General features: G+C 44.9%; 1 protein-coding gene across 1 annotated transcript in view; it reads left to right on the plus strand.

The window, feature by feature from the left end:
- The window catches only part of TSNARE1 (t-SNARE domain containing 1), a 398,451-nt gene that overhangs the window by 277,334 nt on the left and 100,223 nt on the right, over positions 1 to 20,894 (plus strand). Inside the window, exon 9 of the mRNA XM_083749428.1 lies at positions 20,791 to 20,863. Coding sequence (XP_083605554.1) covers positions 20,791 to 20,863 — 73 coding nt within the window. The remainder of the gene's footprint in view (positions 1 to 20,790; positions 20,864 to 20,894) is intronic.

Here is a 20,894-nt window from a genome sequence, read left to right on the forward strand (position 1 = left end):
AAGGAGAATGTTAGCCGCTTTGAGACTCCTTCGGGTAGTGATAAAGCGGGATATCAAATCTAAACTCTTAGAATCATAGAATCATAGAATCATAGAGTTGGAAGAGACCACAAGGGCCATCGAGTCCAACCCCCTGCCAAGCAGGAAACATCATCAGAGCACTCCTCACATATGGTTGTCAAGCCTCTGCTTAAAGACCTCCAAGGAAGGAGACTCCACCACACTCCTTGGCAGCAAATTCCACTGTCAAACAGCTCTTACTGTCAGGAAGTTCTTCCTAATGTTTAGGTGGAATCTTCTTTCTTGTAGTTTGGATCCATTGCTCCGTGTCCGCTTCTCTGGAGCAGCAGAAAACAACCTTTCTCCCTCCTCTATGTGACATCCTTTTATATATTTGAACATGGCTTCTTCTTCTTCTTCTTCTTCTTCTTCTTCTTCTTCTTCTTCTTCTTCACCCTGCCTCACCCTGCCTTCCTTCCTGCCCTCACCCGCACACTGTCTCAAGGCTCTTGATGAGCTTCTTGATCGTCCAGATCTCCACATTCCTGTCAGCAATGCTGGGATCATCCACCATCTTCTCCCTCCTCCTCCTCCTCCACCGCCCCGCCTGCAGCTGTTCAAGTCAACCGCCAAGGCCACCACCACACGGAGAGAGAGGAGGGAGAGAGAAAAATGAGAATGGAACCTCGGCAGAGGTAAAAGTAAAAGCCGCCCCTCCCATCCCAGGCTAGGCTAGCAGGTTCAGCAAAGTTTTTGTGGCTTGGGCCAGTTCACAGTCCCGCAGATGCCATGGTGGGCCTGAATGTGTGTGCGTGCACGCATGCACAAACGTTATTTCCGGCATTCCTTCCGGTGTGGAGGCGGCGTGCACTGCTTCCTGCAGCCAATGGGAAGCCGGCCAGCATTGCGGAAGGCGGTCCCCGCTCTGCTCCATGGAGCCAACCAAGCAGGGGTCCCCGAGGAGGTGGCGGGGGTCCATGGGCCGGTTAAATGACCCCCATGGGCCACTTGTGGCCCATGAGCCTTAGGTTGGCGACCCCTGAAGAGTCATGGCTGCCCGTGCGCAACACCGCCCACCGATATAGAGGTGAGCAGATTTACCATGCTCCTAAAGTTGTGTCTCCTGCTTTTTCACATCCTCAGGAGCAGCTAGATCCTGGCCTGTCAGTTGCATTCTGCTTTGTTTTGTCTGCTTGGAAAAAAAATAAAAACCCGTGTCTCCTTGGACATGGTCTGTTCCAGCTGGGGCAAAGACCAGTTTATCCTCCCACTCCTAAAGATAAGTTGAAGTTGAATCAGTGAGAAGGAATAATGCAAGGACTAGGTATAATGTACAAGGAGAGATTATATAAAGGGATGCAAGTATAGCCTCGAGGACATTCCACCATGTCGTCGGTGGGGTGGGGGCTGAACCGCAATATCTGAAGTTGTGTGCTTCAATTTAATCGCATTCTGAGGGGGTGGAATTATTTAAGACAGCTGAAAATTGAGTACAGAGGGGCATATCAGATAGAGATTAGAGAAGTGAATATGTAAATGAAGAGGGGTGAGTTATGATAACTCTCCGAAGTTAATTATTTGGGAGATAACGGGATAATTCCCAAGGGCAGCTTTTGAGTCACTGGCGTCAGGAAATGTTCCTCATACATAGACTGCGTATTGCAGAAAATCAAGAGGGTGGTCAAACGAAATCTGAATGGGTCAGAATAAGTTAGGGCTTGATCCAAGAAGCTTCTGCTGTATGTTATTCTGACCCCTCTGATGAGCTACTGGAGAAGAAGGGAAAGGAAAGATGAGATCTGGCATCATCACCGTGCACTGGCTGTTCTTGAACTGGTCTGGCTATAAATGCCTCTTTGCCAAGGTTGGGTCTTTAGGATTGTGCATTTCAGCAGTTGAACTAGATGATCCTCAGGGTCCCAACTCTACAGTTCTGTGATTCTCTGATTCCATTATTATGGCATCTCTCTCTCTCTCTTGCTTGTCAGCCTGTCCATTGATTATCACAGAATTTCAGAGTCAGAAGGGACCACGAAGATCATCTAGTCCAGGGGTCAAAGAACCATTTTCAGCTGTGGGCCGGTCCACCATCCCTCAGACCATGTAGTGGGCCAGACTATTTTTTTTTGGGGGGGGATGAATGAATTCCTATGCCCCACAAATAACCCAGAGATTCATTTTAAATAAAAGCACACATTCTACTTGTCAGGTGTGCATGCAGGATCCAGGCCCTGTGACCAATAGGACTTTGCAGGACTGGGGCCTTCCTAAGTTTGTTCTGGAGAGGCAAGGCGTGGCCACACAGGTGAGGCTGTGTGGTAACTCACAGCACCTGGTGGCAAGAGCCAGGAAGGGATTTAAGGTCAGCATTCCCCTTTGGCTCTTTGCCACAGCAACACACTTCCTGCCTTGCTGCGTTTGGCTTCTTACTTCCTGATTCTTGAACTTCGGCTTCTTGACTCCTTGCTTCTTGATCCTCGGATCCCTGGCTTCATGACTCCTTGCTTCTTGATCCTCGGACCCTTGGCTTCTTGACTCCCAGCTCTCTGACCCTCTTGGCTCCTGACTCCTGGCTTCTGGACCCCCGTTCCTGCTCCCACCCCACCATCTTGCCCCTGGTCCTGACGTCCCCTGCTGGGACTTCAATTGCCGTGAACCAGACCGTGACACTACTCATGTAAGAACACCAGGCAGGCCCCACAAATAACCCAGAGATGCATTTTAAATAAAAGGACACATCCTACACATGTAAAAACACGCCGATTCCCAGACCGTCCGTGGGCCAGATTGAGAAGGCGATTGTGCCACATCTGGTCCACGGGCCTTAGGTTACCTACCCCTGATCTAGTCCAACCCCCTGCAAGGCAGGAATATTTTGCCCAATGTGGCGCTTGATCACACAAACCTGAGATTAAGAGTTGCATGTTCTACCAATTGGGCTACCCGAAACTCGCATGCCACCACCACCATCATCAAACTGCCATAAAATAAGCAACAATGAAACATGTATAATAAACCAGTGGTAGCCAGTTTGGTGTCCTAGCCTACAACTCCCATCATCCATGACCATTGGCCATGCTGGCTGCAACTGATAGGAGCTTGAGTATGACATTTGGAGGGCACCACGTTGGCTAGCCTTGTAATTAAAACAGCACCGCTGAAAGGATGGCAATAAGCAGACATATACATTTTTTTAAAAAAATTGCATCATTAATGCCCCACCTGAATAAAACCATTTCCTAGGCATGCTCAAATAGCTACCTGAATTTTCCCAAGAAAGGAAGCCCATAACTGGGGTGCCATGACAGAAAATATTCTGTATCTGGTACAAAACAAATGAGCCATGACTAAAGGGATATCTGAGAAAGCAGAAGCTGAGTTGGTAGTCTTGAATGTTGGGTAAGTTAAAATGGGCATAGGCGTTCAGTGACTTTGGCGGCTGAAGGATGATTACAGTAAAGGGATAATTGAATGGATAATCCATTGAAATTAATGGACTCGTCAGCCATTATTAAAGTATACATTGCTTCATTGACAATGTGTCTTCTGATTGGTTATGGGGTAAATCAACTATAGGGCGCGGGGGGAATTCACACAATTAATATAAACAATAAAATAGTTTCAGCAAGGCATGAAAATAAACTTCTACAACCAAAATGCATACTAAAACAAACCAACTGAAAGAGTTAAAACCACAATTGAAGCAGGAGGTCAGGTAACTGTGTCTAAACAGGCTTTGTCTCCAGGTTCCGGCAGCATGCCAATACTGACAGGGCCTAGGGGTGGATAAATCAGTTTCGGTTTCTCTCCATTTCTCATTTCTCATTCATAAGTTTTTTCTTCATATGTCAGCATCAGTCTGAAAATTTTATTTTTTAAAAAAGGTTTTCATGAAAATTCATCAGCATTAGCATTTTAGAGCAAATTTCTCCAAATAGAGAGAATTTTGAACGCAAATTCCTCTGATGAGCACATTTCTGCAAAGCAATTTCCCCTAATATGACACGTTTTATATCTTTATGCATTTCCCCAGTATACAAACTTTCATTGCAGATTGTTTGGCTGTACCTTGGTTCATACAGTGGTACCTCTGGTTGTGGACGGGATCCATTCCAGAGCTCCGGTCGGATCCTGAGGTTTCCGCAACCGGAGGGACCACTTCTGCGCATGCATGCAGTGCGGTGCGGTGCGGTGAAACACTTCCGGGTTTGCCACTTTCGCAACCTGAAGTTTACGTTTCCCGAGGGTAACGTATGCCGAGGTGCTCCTGTATATTGTTTTAAAGAATCTGAATTGTGTAGGTTCACACTGAGATCCTAACCAAATCAGTTGTTGTTGTTTAGTCGTTTAGTCGTGTCCGACTCTTTGTGAACCCCTGGACCAGAGCACACCAGGCACTCCTGTCTTCCACTGCCTCCTGCAGTTTGGTCAAACTCATGCTGGTAGCTTCTATGACACTGTCCCACCATCTCGTCCTCTGTCGTCCCCTTCTCCTTGTGCCCTCAATCTTTCCCAACATCAGGGTCTTTTCCAGGGAGTCTTCTCTTCTCATGAGGTGGCCAAAGTATGGGAGCCACAGCTTCAGGATCTGTCCTTCCAGTGAGCACTCAGGGCTGATTTTTTTCAGAATGGATAGGTTTGATCTTCTTGCAGTCCATGGGACTCTCAAGAGTCTCCTCCAGCTCCAGAATTCAAAAGTATCCATTCTTCGGCAATCAGCCTTATTGATGGTCCAGCTCTCACTTCCATACATCACTATATGGAACCCACTGTATGGTTTTCCATACTGGTAAAACCATAGCTTTAACTATACGGACCAACCAAATCAATAGCAGACAGTTCTGATGAAGCACAGATTCCCCGCCCCCAAACCTAAAGGCTAATTTTGCAACATTTCTACTTCCAGCAATCAGTAAAGCAAACACATTGTGGGTCGATAGCTCGATAAATAAAGCCTGTGTCATATTTCTGGTTTTTGATTCCCTTTGATTCACTGCCTAGCAGACTTATTCTCCACTCCGTATTTCTCCCATTAAATATATTAAATCTTCTGGGTGACTCAGGTGCTCGCTAACTGCAAATCAAACCTTTTCTTGTGAAGCTGATACCACATTTTAAGTGAAATAATAATTGAACAGCAATTGATAATTCATGGCAGTTTAAGACAGCAATAATTACTTTCATTTCCCAGAACTCTCCTAAAATGAAAATGGATTTATCTGTGCTATTTCCCCAGTTTTAAATGACCCTGGTGGGAAAAGGGTAGGGGTGTGAGAAGACCCTCTTCAGAGCAAAATTACTTCTATGCATTCCCATACCTTGCCTTTCACTTTCGAATTTTCCCTGGTTACTTTTTCTTCTGCTCTGTAGACTTATGGCCTTCCAGCTGCCATGGGACTCTCAGCCTATGAAATCTGAGGATTCTTGCAGAGCAGGTGAGGTCCCCGTGGACTGGAGGTGAGTGTCAGGAGTTCAGCCTACACTCGAGTAGGACTCTGGCAGAGACACATACCCGAATGGCATGTTCCCTCCCTCCTGATCGATCATTTGGGAGCTTCCAAAGCTTTCTTCTGCCTTACATCACAGTGACCGATGCCAACAGACAACGGCACACTTAGGGATCTGCAGAGTTTGCACAGTTTGCGTAACAGACCTCAGCAACTCAGCATTTTGGCTAATCTACTTTATTTACATTTAAACACACGGAGTACTGAAACAAGGTTCCCCCTCTCTCTAGCATCAGACGGCAAAGAGAAAAAGAACAAAGGACAATAGTCCCACTTCACGGAACACAGTGACACAAACATCCTGTCTCTGTCACTTCCCACTCTGTGGAGTAAAAACATATACCGTCATGTGAAAGACAAAAATCCCATGACTGCAATCATAGATCAGGAATTCTAACAGTGAGAAGATGGAGCAAAATTAAAGAAAGGAGATTCCGACTAAACATCAGTGATAACTTTCTGATGGCAAGAGTTGTTCATCAATAGAATGGACTCACTACCAGGGTGATGGCCCCTCCCTCACTTGAGATATTAAAACATAGATTGGAGAGCCATCTGTCAAGAGTTCTTTAGCTGTGATGCCTGCATTGCAGGGGTTTGACCACCAGAGATACCTTCCAATCATTCACTTATATGATTCTATGATTTCAACTCTCAGTAGCCTCATCTAGCATGGGATTCTGCATCCCACCACCATACAGAGGGCCTCAGGTTCTCACATGACCTCTAGAGGGAATTGTTTGTTCGGGAGTTTGCATGGCTATTGTATGCAAAAGAGAAGCAGGCAGGAATGTTGTTGTGCATGCTAAAAGCGACAGAGCAAACAGAGTGAGGACCAGGAGTTGCAGAATTCTTCTGGCATGCAGAACACCAAGCAAAGTCAGTGCAACATGTTGGAAACCATTCAAGGAGCTGCTACAGCTCCAGGCTGCAGTTATACTCCCTCTTGACCTCTTGCACCATCTTCTTAGCTTCAGTCAGTCAACAGACCTCACATGGTACCTCTTCCAGTATTCAGTGCAAGCGATATCCAGTGACTTGTTTCCCCCTCTTTTTTAAAAGCAAGGTTGTACAAGCCCACAATAAGCAGCCCTCTCCAACAGCCGCCGTCAATCAATGTGAGAGATGATCGCAGTGGCTTCTCCTGTATTAGTTTGCACTCTATTTAGCCTCTGGCATGCATTAGATGATTCTCAAGTTCAAAGGAAGCTCCTGTGATGTTCGGAAAATCATTGCCTTGTTGTTGCCTTCCCCCATTTCCTTCATCCGTTTGGTTGCAGGACTCTTTGTTCTCAGAAGCCGCTCAAGAGGGAAGGAAGTTTTTGCTTTGCTAGATAAATGCTGAAGCCAATTTAATTTATTTGGAGAGTGGCTTTGCATGTGTGATTTGGGCTGAGTGCCAGTGCTGGCAAAGAAAAAAAAAGTTACTGAAAGACAGGGCTGGTTATTCTCCCTGTCCTGTAATGCATATGATTCTAACACAACCATTGTCCCACCCATTTTGCCTCTGACCCATCATGGTCATGCAGTCTTGGGAACATTGTGCTTGAGGGAATGTGCCACTCAGACTGAGAAAGGTCCCTGAAACCTGTGATAAATGTACTTTGCCCCATGGGGAATTTTTAAGAACCGCTTAATAGAGAGGGTGAGCTAGGTATGGTTTGTTGGCATACAACCAAGGAAATGGGGGCAACTGGCAGGCCCCCAGAAGGCTCCAGCCCACCGGCTGGTGTGCCAAGCAATCTCCAGTCCTTGTTTCAGCATCTGCAACCCACAGCTTCAAAAGCTGGGGCACGCAACTCAGCAGAGATAACGCACAAACCGAAGTGGCAGGAGTGGTTGTGTGAGCATATTTACAAGCAGTTTATTCAGCATACATCAGGACAAAAGGAAAACATCTCCTTCGTGTCCAAAGCAAGACGGCATAAGCAAAAGCTCTACACAAACGGAAGTTCCCAGCAAGCTGTGCTGGAGTGTAAACAGACATGTGACACCCAATAGTCTCATGCCTGTCCCTTAAGGTGGAACGGAATACCCCAACATGGTTTTCCTATTAGTAAATTCCATTTAGTTAGACTAAATGTGGAGGATCAGGAGAGATAATAGCAGTGATGGCTATGTGTTGAATGGTTTCTTTAAATGTAAAGGTTCATCATTGTTCCACCCAATGTGTATGTCTTTAAGGGGCCAGAGCAAGGGCCAGAGCAAAATAACGAGACCCAGCTTAAGCTGTGTTGGCAATTGGGTGTAGTATATAAGGAGTAGCACCTAGCTCTCCCATTACCCTGGGGGTTGGGTTGGGGGTTGGGTCTGGTTTGTTGATGTATTTAGTGTATTAGGAGTTTTTGTTTTTCTTATTAAAACCTTGTTTAAGTTATTTTTGAGTCCCTTTTTAATGCATGGTCTCCCCAGCAAGCTCTCTGCAGCGCTACCATACTCTGCAGTTCTACCTTCCCAGCCAGAGGCAGTAAAGTTTCTGAATTCCAGTTGCTAGAAACCACAAGAGAGGAGCAGGCTGTTGTGCTCGCATCCTGCTTGCAGATTTCACACGATTTTCTGGGTTTCCACTGCAATATCAGGATGCTGGTCTAGATGGGCCATTGGTCTGATCCATCAGGCTGTTTCTTTGCTCTTCTTCCCTATCTTCAGACCAATCCTGTTTCTCGCCCATATGAAGGGTTACTGTTGGTGTTCTCATCCTGAAAGTGCACGGTCCTCGTGAAAGCCCATGGGGCTGAATCCCAGGAGCTCGAGCACAGCTCGAAACAAGACATTTACAAGACAGGCAATTCACTCCAGCAATTCTTTTCCATGAGAGATTGTCAGGCTTGACCAGGAGGAATAAATCAGTGAGCAGCAGAATAGCTACAAGCCTTCCTGGCTCCTTTCCATCTGCGGCTTCTGGTCCTGAGCTTGACACACAGGACGACAATAAGTGACGATGGTTAAGTGTTGTTTCACAACGCGGCCTCGCCTCTATTAGGGAGCGCTGGAGTATGTTGCCAAATTATTTCACATTGGCTTCGGAACAGCTCCGCTGAGCCGCAGACTGCTCATAAGGCCAGCAAGCGATGTGAGGGAAGATGCTTTCAACAGAGAGAGAATGCATGTGGTGACACAGCTGTATATCTTGATTTCTTATGAGTGTCAAGCCAAGGAGCAGATCTGATGGTCCCCCCCAAGGGCCACTCTGGAAATAACAACAGCACTCAGAAAGACTCAACAAATGCTCTTACGACTGTAGTCTTTAAGGCCCACAAGACTCTTGTGTAATGCACCCTGTAGAATCTTGAAATTTACCATTTAGAATTGCATTGATAAAATAAGTCAGGGATGAGGAACACACACCTGGTGGCCCTCCAGATCTCTATATGGCCCTCAAAACTCTCCCCAGACCAAAACTCACCATTCCTGCTTTGCACCCTCCTTGAGAGCTTATTGCTGGCTGGGATGTATCCTTGAACTCTAATATTGCCTCTTCCTTGCCTAGAAGGAGGATAGAGAGGGCTGGGAAGGGGGTGTTTATGGAAACTAGCCGCTTGTACACATAGTTGAAATTTGCATTCATTGATCTGCCTGTTAGGATATAGGTCCATTTCACCTTTTTTTATATATAAATATTTATTAAGGTTTTTGAATACAAATGCATAAATAATAAACAACATTACTTATAACATAGTTTCGTCACTTCTTTGGACTCTCTCACGTCTCCCGCTCTCACTTACATCGTTAAAAAAAGTTTTTCCAAGCAAATTACCATCTTGTTTACAATCTTATATCCGCTCATTTAAATAGGATCTAGCAGTTCTCCAAAAGATTTATATTTTCCTTAATCTCACTTATCGTCAAATTCGGATCTAATTCAGTGGTGGACAATTATTTGTGATCTAGCATCCTTCTTAACATTCAACCAAATTACAATATTTTTGTAAATAAATCTTAAATTTCTTCCAGTCTTCTTCAACCCTCTCTTCTCCCAGGTCTTGGATTCTGCCAGTCATCTCGGCCAGTTGCATATAGTCCATCAGCTGCATCTGCCACTCTTCCAGTGTGGGTAGATCTTGAGTTTTCCAACTCTTAGCGATGAGTATCCTTGCTGCCGTTGTTGCATACATAAAGAATGTTCGGTCCTTCTTTAACACCTTCTGGCCGACAATGCCCAGAAGGAAGGCCTCTGGTTTCTTAGTAAAGGTATACTTGAACACCTTTTTCAACTCATTATATATCATTTCCCAGAAGGCCTTCACTTTAGGGCAGGTCCACCAGAGGTGAAAGAATGTTCCTTCATTTTCTTTACATTTCCAACATTTATTATCAGACAAATGGTATATTTTGGCAAGTTTAACTGGGGTCATGTACCATCTATATATCATTTTCATTACATTTTCCTTCAGAGCATTACATGCAGTGAAGTTCAGCCCAGTGGTCCACAACCTTTCCCAGTCCTCAAACATAATGTTATGCCCAATGTCCTGAGCCCACTTTATCATAGCCGATTTAACCATTTCGTCTTGTGTATTCCATTTTAACAGCAGGTTATACATTCTTGATAATACCTTAGTCTTTGGTTCTAACAATTCTGTTTCCAACTTCGATTTCTCCACCTGGGACCCTAACTTTTTATCATTTTTAAAGACTTCTTTAATCTGAGCGTAATGTAACCAGTCTCGCACTTTATCCTTCATTTTCTCCAAACTCTGCAATTTCCAATTGTCTCCATCTTTTTCTAATATTTCCCAATATTTTGGCCATTTGGCCTCCATATTGGGTCTTTTTCGGGCCTTAGCTTCCAGAGGTGAAAGCCACCTCGGAGTTTTGTTTTCCAATAAGTCTTTGTATTTTGTCCAGACATTAAATACTGCTTTCCTGACAATATGGTTCTTAAAGGCCTTATTGCTCTTAACCTTATCATACCATAAGTATGCATGCCAACCAAAAGCATTATTAAAACCTTCCAAGTCCAGTACATCAGTGTCTTCGAGAAGTAGCCAGTCTTTTAGCCAGCAGAAAGCTGTGGCTTCATAGTACAACTTTAAGTCTGGCAGGGCAAAGCCCCCTCTTTCTTTCGCATCAGTTAATATCTTAAACTTAATTCTGGGCTTTTTGCCCTGTTAGACAAATTTAGAGATGTCTCTCTGCCACTTCCGGAAGCACTCCGTCTTGTCCACAATCTGTAATGTTTGAAACAAAAACAACATTTTTGGCAATACATTCATCTTAATAGCAGCAATTCGGCCTAACAAAGAAAGCTTCAACTTTGTCCAACTGTCCAAATCTCTCTTAATTTCAGACCAACATTTTTCATAGTTGTCCTTAAATAGACTCAGATTTTTTGCTGTAAGGTTTACCCCTAGGTACTTTACTTTTTTAACCACAGTTAGTTCTGTTTCTCTCTGAAACCGTTCTGACTCTGTATCTGTCAAATTTTCCCCCAACACCTTGGTTTTCTGTTTATTTAATTTAAATCCCGCTACCCGACCAAAGTCTTGTATCAGTTGCAATACTCTTTTTGTACTAGATTCTGGCTCCTGCAAAGTTAAAACTAGGTCATCTGCAAAAGCTATAAGTTTATATTGTTTCGCTCCAACCTGAATCCCTTCCACCAACCGGTCCCCTCTGATCATATTCAAGAGCACCTCCAGAACTGATATAAATAGCAGAGGGGAAATCGGGCAGCCTTGTCGTGTTCCTTTTTCAATTTTAAACTCTTCTGTAACCACATTGTTAACTATCAATTTAGCCTTTTGTTCTGAATATATTGCATCAATCCCATTCTCAAAACCCCGTCCCACTCCCATTTCTTTTAGATTTCCCTTCATAAATTTCCAAGAGATATTATCAAAGGCCTTCTCCGCATCTATAAAGATTAACACTGCTTTTGTATTTATGTCTGTTTGCAAAAGTTCCAAGATGTCAATAATGTTCCTTGTATTCGCAAACATGTGTCTACCTGGGAGAAAGCCTGCCTGGTCTTTATGAATTACTTCATTTAAAACTCTTTTAAGTCTGCTTGCCAAGACATCTGCAAATATTTTGTAATCCACATTTAAAAGGGAGATGGGACGATAGTTCTTGAGTTGTGTCTTTTCAGTTTCTGATTTTGGTATCAATGTGATGAAAGCTTCCTTCCACGATTCCGGCGCCCTCTTCCCCTCCATGATTTCGTTGCTGACCTCCATCATTGGTTGAATCAAATAGTCTTTTAATGTCTTATAATACTTGGCGGTCAGGCCGTCTGGCCCTGGAGATTTGCCCAGTTGCATGTTCTGAATGGCTTTTTCAATCTCTTGGCATGTTATTTTGCTGTTCAGGAGTGATCTATTTTCTTGTGACAATTTTTTAAGTCCATTTTTCTCCAAAAATTGTTTAATCTCAACCTCGTCCTGCGGCCCTTGAGTATATAATTTTTTGAAGTATTTCTGGAAGCACTTTCTGATCTCCGTGGGGTTCTGAATGTTTCTTCCTTCAATTTCCAGATTTGTAACTGTATTTAATTTTTGTCTCTTCTTCAACTGCCAAGCTAGCAGTTTCCCACATTTATTTGCCGATTCAAAAGTTTTTTGTTTCATTAATTTAATCTTCCACTCTATTTCCTGATTTATCAGTTTGGAATATTGTGCTTGATGGAGTTTGATTTCTCTCAAAATCGGCTGTGACTTCGGATTTAATCTTAACTTCTTCTCTAATTCTTTTATTTTCTCCAAAATCTTGTCTTTTCTGTCATTTTGTATCCTTTTCTTTACAGCATTCTGTTGTATCAAGAACCCCCTCATCACAGCTTTACTTGCATCCCACCGTAGTGTTCATATTTATCTCAAAGTAGTCCTTCAAAGCTTTCTGGGCCTTCTTAATAATCTCCTGATCTCTAAGCAAATTGTCATTCATCTTCCATCTAAAGGAGCCGGTTGGTAATAGTGTCATGTCCATTTTCAGTGCGTTATGGTCGGAGCATGTCTTTGGGCAGATTTCCACCTTTCTGACCTTGGGTGCCAGACCTCTAGTTATCCATATTTGGTCGATTCTTGTCCAAGTCAGCTGGGCTTCAGAGAAAAATGTTCCTTCTTTTCCCAAGGGGTTCTTTGTTCTCCAGATATCAATCCAGTCCATATTGTCTGTCAATTCAAAAAAGGTCTTTGGTAGTCAGCCGTCTTTTGTGACATTTTGGCTTTGTGACTTATCCATGTTGGTTGATACGACCCCGTTCATGTCTCCCATCATAATGATGTTGTCATAGTCCAGATAGTCCAGCATGATCTCATGCAACTTCTTATAAAATTCCGATTTCCCTTCATTTGGTGCATAAATTCCTAATATCAGAATCTTCTCTCCTTGATGTTGTATTTCGATTGCCAGAATTCTTCCATGTTCATCTTTAAATAAAAATTTAGGTGACAGGCTCTCTTTTGCATATATCACCATGCCTCTCTTCTTTACTATGTCTGAAGATATAAATTCCTGGCCAAGTCTTTTGTTTATTAACACTTTTCTGTGGAGCCTAGTCACATGTGTTTCTTGTAAGCAAATAATGTCCAATTGTTCCCTTTTTAATATATGAAAAATTTTCCTCCTTTTTTCCGGGATGTTACAGCCATTTATATTCCAGCTCAAAAGTTGCAGAGACATCCTGAATAAATCTGGTTATTTTTCTGGGGGTGGTACCTTATTCGCTGGATCTTCAGGCCCCGAGGGTAGTTCAAGTCCTTTTTGAAGGTCCTCTCCGTACGCGATCAGAAATTTGTCTCTATCTTCCAGTGTTCTGATTTTAATCTTCTTCCCTCTAAAAGTGAAAGATAATCCTTGAGGAAAATCCCACCTGAAGATGATTGAGTTGCTCCTCAACAGTCTTACTAGTTCCAAATAGTCAGATCTAAGGTCCAGCAGTTGTTTAGGAATATCCTTGTAGATTTCAATTCTTTTGTCCGAGATATCCAGTGACTTTCCGTAATGTAGGCCCAAAATCTTGTCCCTTTCCTCCTTTGATCTCAGTGTTATTAAACAGTCTCTGGGCTTCTCTTTCTTTATAAGTCTTCCAAGCCTGAAGGCTGATATGATTTTGAAATCTTTTTCCTCTAAGTTCCAAAACTTGGAAAATTCTTTAGTCAAAAACTCAGCTAGGTTACCTTCTTCCGCTTCTGGTACCGACCTTATCCTTAAGTTGGTCTACCTGTTCCGCAGTTCTATCATGGAGAGATAGGTCTGATGTTCACCTACTTGTTTACTGAGTGGTCTTACCTCTTTTTCTAGATTTCCCAGTCTTTGGCTGGTATCCTCAGCCAATTTCCGATTTTCACCTGCAGTCTCCTTCAATTCTCCAATTGCTTGTACATTCTGTGCAACTTGTCCAGTTAATCTATTTAAACATTCTGTGTTTTGATCGATTTTAGCTGTTTGCTGGTCGACTTTTTTATCCAAAGATTCCAATTTTTCAAGAATTTTCTCCAAAATAGAGCCAGTTGCTCCTGAGGCCATATCTTCCAATTGTAGTTCCTCAGTTTCTCCCTCCCCTGCCCATGGCAGAGAAGCAGCTTCTGCCTGAGAGGCTGCGGTTAAAGTTGTTAAAGTTGTTTGTCTGGTTCTTGCTGCCCTTCTTCTTGCGCCACTCATTCCAAAGTTATCTAAAAGTCAAGGTCAAGCTGAGTTGTTCCCATGAGAAAACAACGGCCCAGATGGTGACAGTCAAACAGGAGGCCGGGAAAAGGAAAGTAAAACAATGTCACTGCTGTAAATCCCAAATCCTCTAGGGGGAGCTTAAAATGTCTTTAGGGAAGAGATCAATTCCAATAAAATTAGTAAGATCTAATTTAATGTCCAGGAACCTTCAATAAGATAGGTTTTAGCAGAGTTAGTATTTAAAAAGCCACAGTGTTTCAGACAGTGCTTACTGGTATTCCGAAAGGTGCTTCAAAGTAGCCAGTTCAAACTCCCTCAGATTGTTTCAAAGTTTAAGTTCAAAGTATCCAACCCTGCAGACTGGCTGCTCAGTTACTCAGGTAGCTCCAGCACCTGGGTTTCTTGCTTAAGTTGTAATCCAAATAGAAGAAAGGTATCACAGTCCAAATGAAAATCATAAAATCAGTTGCTTAAAGTTCTTATTCTGCTTAAAAATAATTTCCATGGGTGCCCAGATCAGTTAAGTAAAAAGTTCACTCTTTGCCTCCACTCCTCCAGCTCTTTACTTTGAAGTTCAGTGTCAGCGGAAGACGGACTTCCTGTTTTTCGTCACTCCGCTTTCAGCCAAATTCAATGTTTTTGGGTCTCAAAATTTTGTAAAGTCCTTATTACTCATGGGTTGTTGCTTTCCGGATCAGAAGTTTCAGGAAGAGAGGTCCGCGCTCACCGGCAACAGCAGCGCGGCTTCGCTCCATTGACTGTGAAACGACCCACAGCGCCGCTACCCCCTCCACGATCTGGAGCCCCTTACGGGGTTCCTTCAACGTTTTGGGGGCTGCTCCTGGCGCCCGCCGGGTCCCGAGACCACAGGCTTCTGCCGCCTGTGGTTTTCCAAAGTGGGTCTCCGCTTCGCCGCAGCGGACGACCCGTTCTCAGCGGAGCTTCCCTCTCCCGGTTAGAAGAGGGCAGCCATTGCCATTCGCGCCACCTCCGGAAGTCCGGTCCATTCCACCTTTAGAACAGATGTGTGGATTGTTGTATGTCACATGTCTGTTTACTTCCAGCACAGTCAGCTGGGAACTTCCATTGTATATATCTTTTGCTATGCTGCTGTTTGCTTGGACACGAAGGGAAGCAGACATGTTTTTCCTTTGTTCCTGATGCTGAATAAACGCCTGTAAATACCGGCCCATAGGACGCACCAAGTTTTTTTGGGGGAAAATAAAGAAGAAGAAAAATATCCCCCCCCCCCAGCCGCGGGGGAAGCCCGAGCTTTTAAAAATGCACCTACCGTAGTTTTTAGAATAGAAAAGGATATCTGCCCGAAGCGCGGGGCGCTGTGCTTCAGCGTGCCCCGCGCTCTGGGCAGCAGGCTACTATCCGCAGCCTAGGGAGCCCTGCGGGAACTCCTGCAGGCTCCCCAGGTTTGTTGATAGCTTCCTGAAGCCTGGAGAGTGAGAGGGGTTTGGTGCGCACCGACCACTCTCACTCTCCAAGCTTCAGCGAAAGCCTGCATTCGCCCCATAGGATGCACACAGATTTTCCCTTCATTTTTGGAGGGGAAAAGTGCGTCCTATAGGGCGAAAAATACGGTATGCTTCCATATGCCTCTATCTGCCACTTCCGTTGTGAAAAGTTATTCACTCTGCTGATTAGAGCGTACTTAGTCTCTGAAGGATTCTGAGGCTCGAGTCGCTGATAGATGCTGTTCCGAGAACCGGAGTTCGCCCTGCTGCTGCCGGCTGGAGCCAGCTGGGGGCCTGAAAAATGCCCCCGTCCCCCCGGACGCATCCCAACACTGCCAACCTTTTCCTCCAGCCCCAAAGACTGACGGGGTGTGGGCCTTAGAAGGAAGCGTAGAAGGGAATGCAGCCCCCAAGCTGAAATATTAATCCATTGTGTAAACATTCTGTTCCTTGCTTGCTGTCCCCCCAAATATGTTTCTCCAGTAGTGTACCACCATGCAACACTTTTGTTCCTGCTTTGAGCGTACACAAGGTAAAGATAAAGGGACCCCTGACCATTAGGTCCAGTCGTGTCCGACTCTGGGATTGCGGTGCTCATCTTGCTTTATTGGCTGAGGGAGCCGGCATACAGCTTCCGGGTCATGTGGCCAGCAGGACTAAGCCGCTTCTGGCGAACCAGAGCAGCGCACGGAAACGCTGTTTACCTTCCTGCCAGAGTGGTACCTATTTATCTACTTGTACTTTGATGTGCTTTCGAACTGCTAGGTGGGCAGGAGCAGGGACCGAGCAACGGGAGCTCACCCCATCCCGGGGATTTGAACCGCTGACCTTCTGATCGGCAAGTCCTAGGGTCTGTGGTTTAACCCACAGCACCACCTGCATTCCTGAGCATACACAAAGGGCAGCCTAAATTGAGGGATTCATCCATCACTAGATGTAACAGGCACCACCTCTGAGCAATTAGCACCCACCTGCTGAATCTCAAGACTTGAGCCTCGGGTGATGCGGCGACGCTAGTACTGTGATATAAAGAGATGCCTAAACTGGGAGAATTACAACCCCGCCATTTGGACGCCCCCTGTGAAATTTCTGTGCGCTAAAAGCACAAAAAAGGACTAAAACTCAAGGGTGTTCTCTTTTTGTGGCAATGCGTGTTGCTCTGACATTTCTGACCCCTGCTTTATAGTCCACATTTCCATCATTGGTGTTTCATTTTCTATTTCGGAGCGGGGGAAAGGTGCTATATTTAGCTGTACCCATTACTCGCTGCAGGTGCTTTTGGAGCTACTGTTTGTCCACCCTATGCAATTTGAGCCAGCCTGCCCTGTTTCAGCGACCTGATGAGATTTTAATCTCTGTGATCTTCAGAGTTCAATGTGTCCCGTTCACCCTCATGATGCCGATAGTGGAACCAGAGGATGGCATTATATTGGTGGGCAATTAATTTATCTAGGGAGGCAGGTAGGAGACAGTGATCTGTAGAAGGCTCCGTCTATTGTGAGAAACAGCGTACTATTATTATTTTTGGTTTGGTTTGGTTTCCTGCTTTCCAATATGAATTACAAAGTCCCAGAGGCTTCTGCCATCTGGACTAATGAAGTGGGAAGCCTCCCGTGCTCAGCAAAAGGAAAGTGGGAAAGTGGTTTTGAGAGCCAAGCTGACGTTTCTGTCTGCTCTCAGGAGAAACACCTTCCTCTGCTGTTTGCTTTATGCGCAGATCATTTCCCACTTCTAGAGTTTATTAGTCATTCTGTTGGCGTCTTCTCCTTCCTTAAATATGCCTGTTTGTGTGCTGGAGAGGAAGATGGTGTGTGAAGACTATGTACCACCATCAAATGTAGCATTCAACCCACAGCTCCACGCACTTGTGGAAAAATGATTCAGGCTCTTGGCATCGTGTAGTGGGGAAATTATGGGCTGCACCGCTTCTGGACTGCACCACGTCAGACATGAGGTGGTCGTGTGAGGTCATACTTCTCAATGCTCTCAAGAATGTAGCAAACCATCAGGTCAGATCACTGTTCCATCTACCTCAATGTTCTCTAAACTGACTGGCGGCAGCACTCTGGGAATTCAAGGTGTGGGCTTTCCCAGTCCAAAGTCGATATTTCAGGGATTAGGACCTTTGCTAACCTTCATTAACAAGACAGAAGTACTGTTTCAGGGGACAGGGGGTGGGCAGGATTCCCTGGTCCTGAGGAGCTAATTGTGCCTTTGAAGGACCAGATACGCAGCCTGGGAGTCATTTTGGACTCACAGCTGTCCATGGAGGTGCAGGTCAATTCTGTGTCCAGGGTTGCTGTCTACCAGCTCCATCTGGTATGGTGACTGGAACCTGTCTGCTCCCTGTCTTGCCAAAGTGGTACATGCTCTGGTTATCTCCCGCTTGGACTACTGCAATGTTCTCTATAGGGGGCTACCTTGGAAGGTGATTCGGAAACTGCAACTAATCCAGAATGCAGCTGCCAGACTGGTGAGTGGGAGCGGCTGCCAGGACCATATAACACTAAAGGACCTACACTGGCTCCTGGTACGTTTCCAAGCACAATTCAAAGTGTTGGTGCTGACTTTTAAAGCCCTAAATAGGAGGTTTTGTTTGTTTGTTTGTTTGTTTGTTTGTTTAATGTAGAGACAAGGCACATGTAGGCAGGGAGTATTAAAAAACAACAACCATCCATTTCTGGGGATTTAGTGCTCCTTTGTTGAATATGTGGCAGGGGCGGCCCCCTTAAGGTGAAACAGAAAGGTGCTGCTCTGCTAATAATAATAATAATACATTTATACCCCACCCATCTGGTTGGGTTTCCCCAGCCACTCTGGGCGGCTCACATTAGAATATTAAACTCACGATAAAACATCAAACATTTAAAACTTCCCTAAGCAGGGCTGCCTTCAGATGTCTTCTAAAAGTCAGATAGCTGTTTATTTCCTTGACATCTGATAGGAGGGTGTTCCACAGGGTGGGCACCACTACCGAGAAGGCCCTCTGCCTGGTTCCCTTTAGCTTCACTTCTCACAGTGAAGGACCCACCAGAGGTTCCTCAAAACTGGACCTCAGTGTCTGGGCTGAACGATGGGGGCGGACACACTCCTTCAGTTATACTGGGCCGAGGCTGTTTAGGGCTTTTAAGGTCAGCACCAACCCTTTGAATTGTGCTCGGAAACGTACCAGGAGCCAATGATGTCCCTGCCATCAACGTTTTGCTTCCTGGGGTCATACAGCTGGGACAGCTTCCAGTGAAATCTCTTGAGATCTCTCCAGAAGCCACTGTCAAACAGAGGTGGGGCACCCATGGCCCCCAAAGAATTCTGCCACCCAAGGCCACTGCTTCATTCTGCCTCATGGGAGGGCCGGTTCTGATATGCAATTGCTCAAAGTGGAAATAGGTCAGTTGTAACCCAATACCAATCTTTTGGGCTCTTTTTGTCGTGATAGAAGCATGTGTTGGATCTCTTAATCTATCTGTTCCTGTTGCAGCCAAAGAGCCAAGTAGTATGGCTGCGCTTTGGATGTGCTGTTGACATTAAGCTCTCTGGGGAAGGGGTTTCAAATTACATGAAAGGAGATTCCAGCTCAACATTAGGAAGAACTTCCAGATGGTAAGAGCTGCTTGGCAGTGGAACGGACTTCCTCAGGAGGTTGTAGACTTCCTTCATTGGAGGTTTTTCAACAGAGGTTGGATAGTCCTCTGCCATGAATGCTTTGGTTGAGATTACTGCACTGTAAGGAGGTTGGAATACATTACCCTTGGGGATCCTTCCAACCCTTCACTTCTATGTTTCTGTGATTCTAAGCAAACCTCCTTCACAACGAAGACCTCAGGCACGTGGCCAACAGAGGATTGTCCTTGGGTTGGGTTGGGAAAAAGATAGAAAAGCTTCTCAGCCCCTGATTTAAAAGTTACCCCCCGTTCCTCCCCCAGGATTCTGCAGACCCTTTTGCAACTGTTAATATTGTTGTTTAGCTGTTTAGTCATTTAGTCATGTCTGACTCTTCATGACCCCCTGGACCAGAGCATGCCAGGCACTCCTGTCTTCCACTGCCTCCCACAGTTTGGTCAAACTCATGCTGGTAGCTTCGAGAACACCGTCCCAACCATCTCGTCCTTCTGTCGTCCCCTTCTCCTTGTGTCCTCCATCTTTCCCAACATCAGGGTCTTTTCCAGGGAGTCTTCTCTTCTCATGAGGTGGCCAAAGAATTGGAGCCTCAGCTTCAGGATCTGTCCTTCCAGGGAGCACTCAGGGCTGATTTCCTTCAGAATGGATCAGTTTGATCTTCTTGCAGTCCATGGGACTCTCAAGAGTCTCCTCCAGCACCATAATTCAAAAGCATCAATTCTTCGGCGATCAGCCTTCTTTATGGTCCAGCTCTCACTAATATTAGCATAAATAATTAAAGGTTTATTGTGTTTAATGACAAAGAGAACGGATAATATTTGTGAGACATTATCCCTAGCCTTTGTTCTGTTTTTTCCTCCCTTCCTCTTCTCTTTTTCTTGGTTTTTGTTTCTTGGATTTGTTCAGTGGCTCAATCGTGTGTGTGTGCGCGCGCGCGCCTTCAGTAATTCACAATGACTCTTTCCAGCTTTATTACAAATTAATGAGATTCTTACTGCATTACATAATTAAGTACTGTGGTATTCACAGTCACATAATGAACTCTCTCCCCCAAAAGAGCATAGATCCACTTGGCACCTCTGATGAATTCATTACGGGAGACAGCTTAGCGTTCCAAGCAGCGGGGCTGCGATTACTCAGACGCCACAGGTCCTAATCCCAGAAGGAGCAAACTTGCAAATGAGCTGGGCACCGTGGAATTGAATATTCAAGGGAGCCGTTCTTGAGGGAGCATTGGATAACTGAGCTTGGAAGAGAGCACATCTGGTGGGGGGGGGGGTGTTCTGCAAAGCCAGTTCATCAGGGACCAGGGTAGTCTAGTGAATCCCACTTAAAGCCATGACCCGAAGATGGCTTGGACGTCACTTTGAGAGCATGTAAAGTGAGATGTGGTGTTTCAAATGCTCATGTAAGAACATAGGAAGGTGTTCCGCTCATGAGTCCCCCAGAGCCTAGAGCACGCTGCTTCTTGCTCAGGTGGAACAACTCTTTGATATTTAAATGAAAATTGTTTTTCATAAGACCAGGAAAAAATCTCATGTATTGTTGCTTAGTTTGCAGAAAATGCTGATTTTCTTTATTCTTTTCAGAGTGATATGCTGGATGTAAACCAGATCATCAAGGACCTGGCCTCTATGGTATATGAGCAGGGTGACACAATAGGTAGGTATCATTGTAGCATAATGCTGTTGGT

This window comes from Podarcis gaigeae (genome assembly GCF_964106915.1).
Source record: "Podarcis gaigeae genome assembly, chromosome: 7".
NCBI lineage: Eukaryota > Metazoa > Chordata > Lepidosauria > Squamata > Lacertidae > Podarcis > Podarcis gaigeae.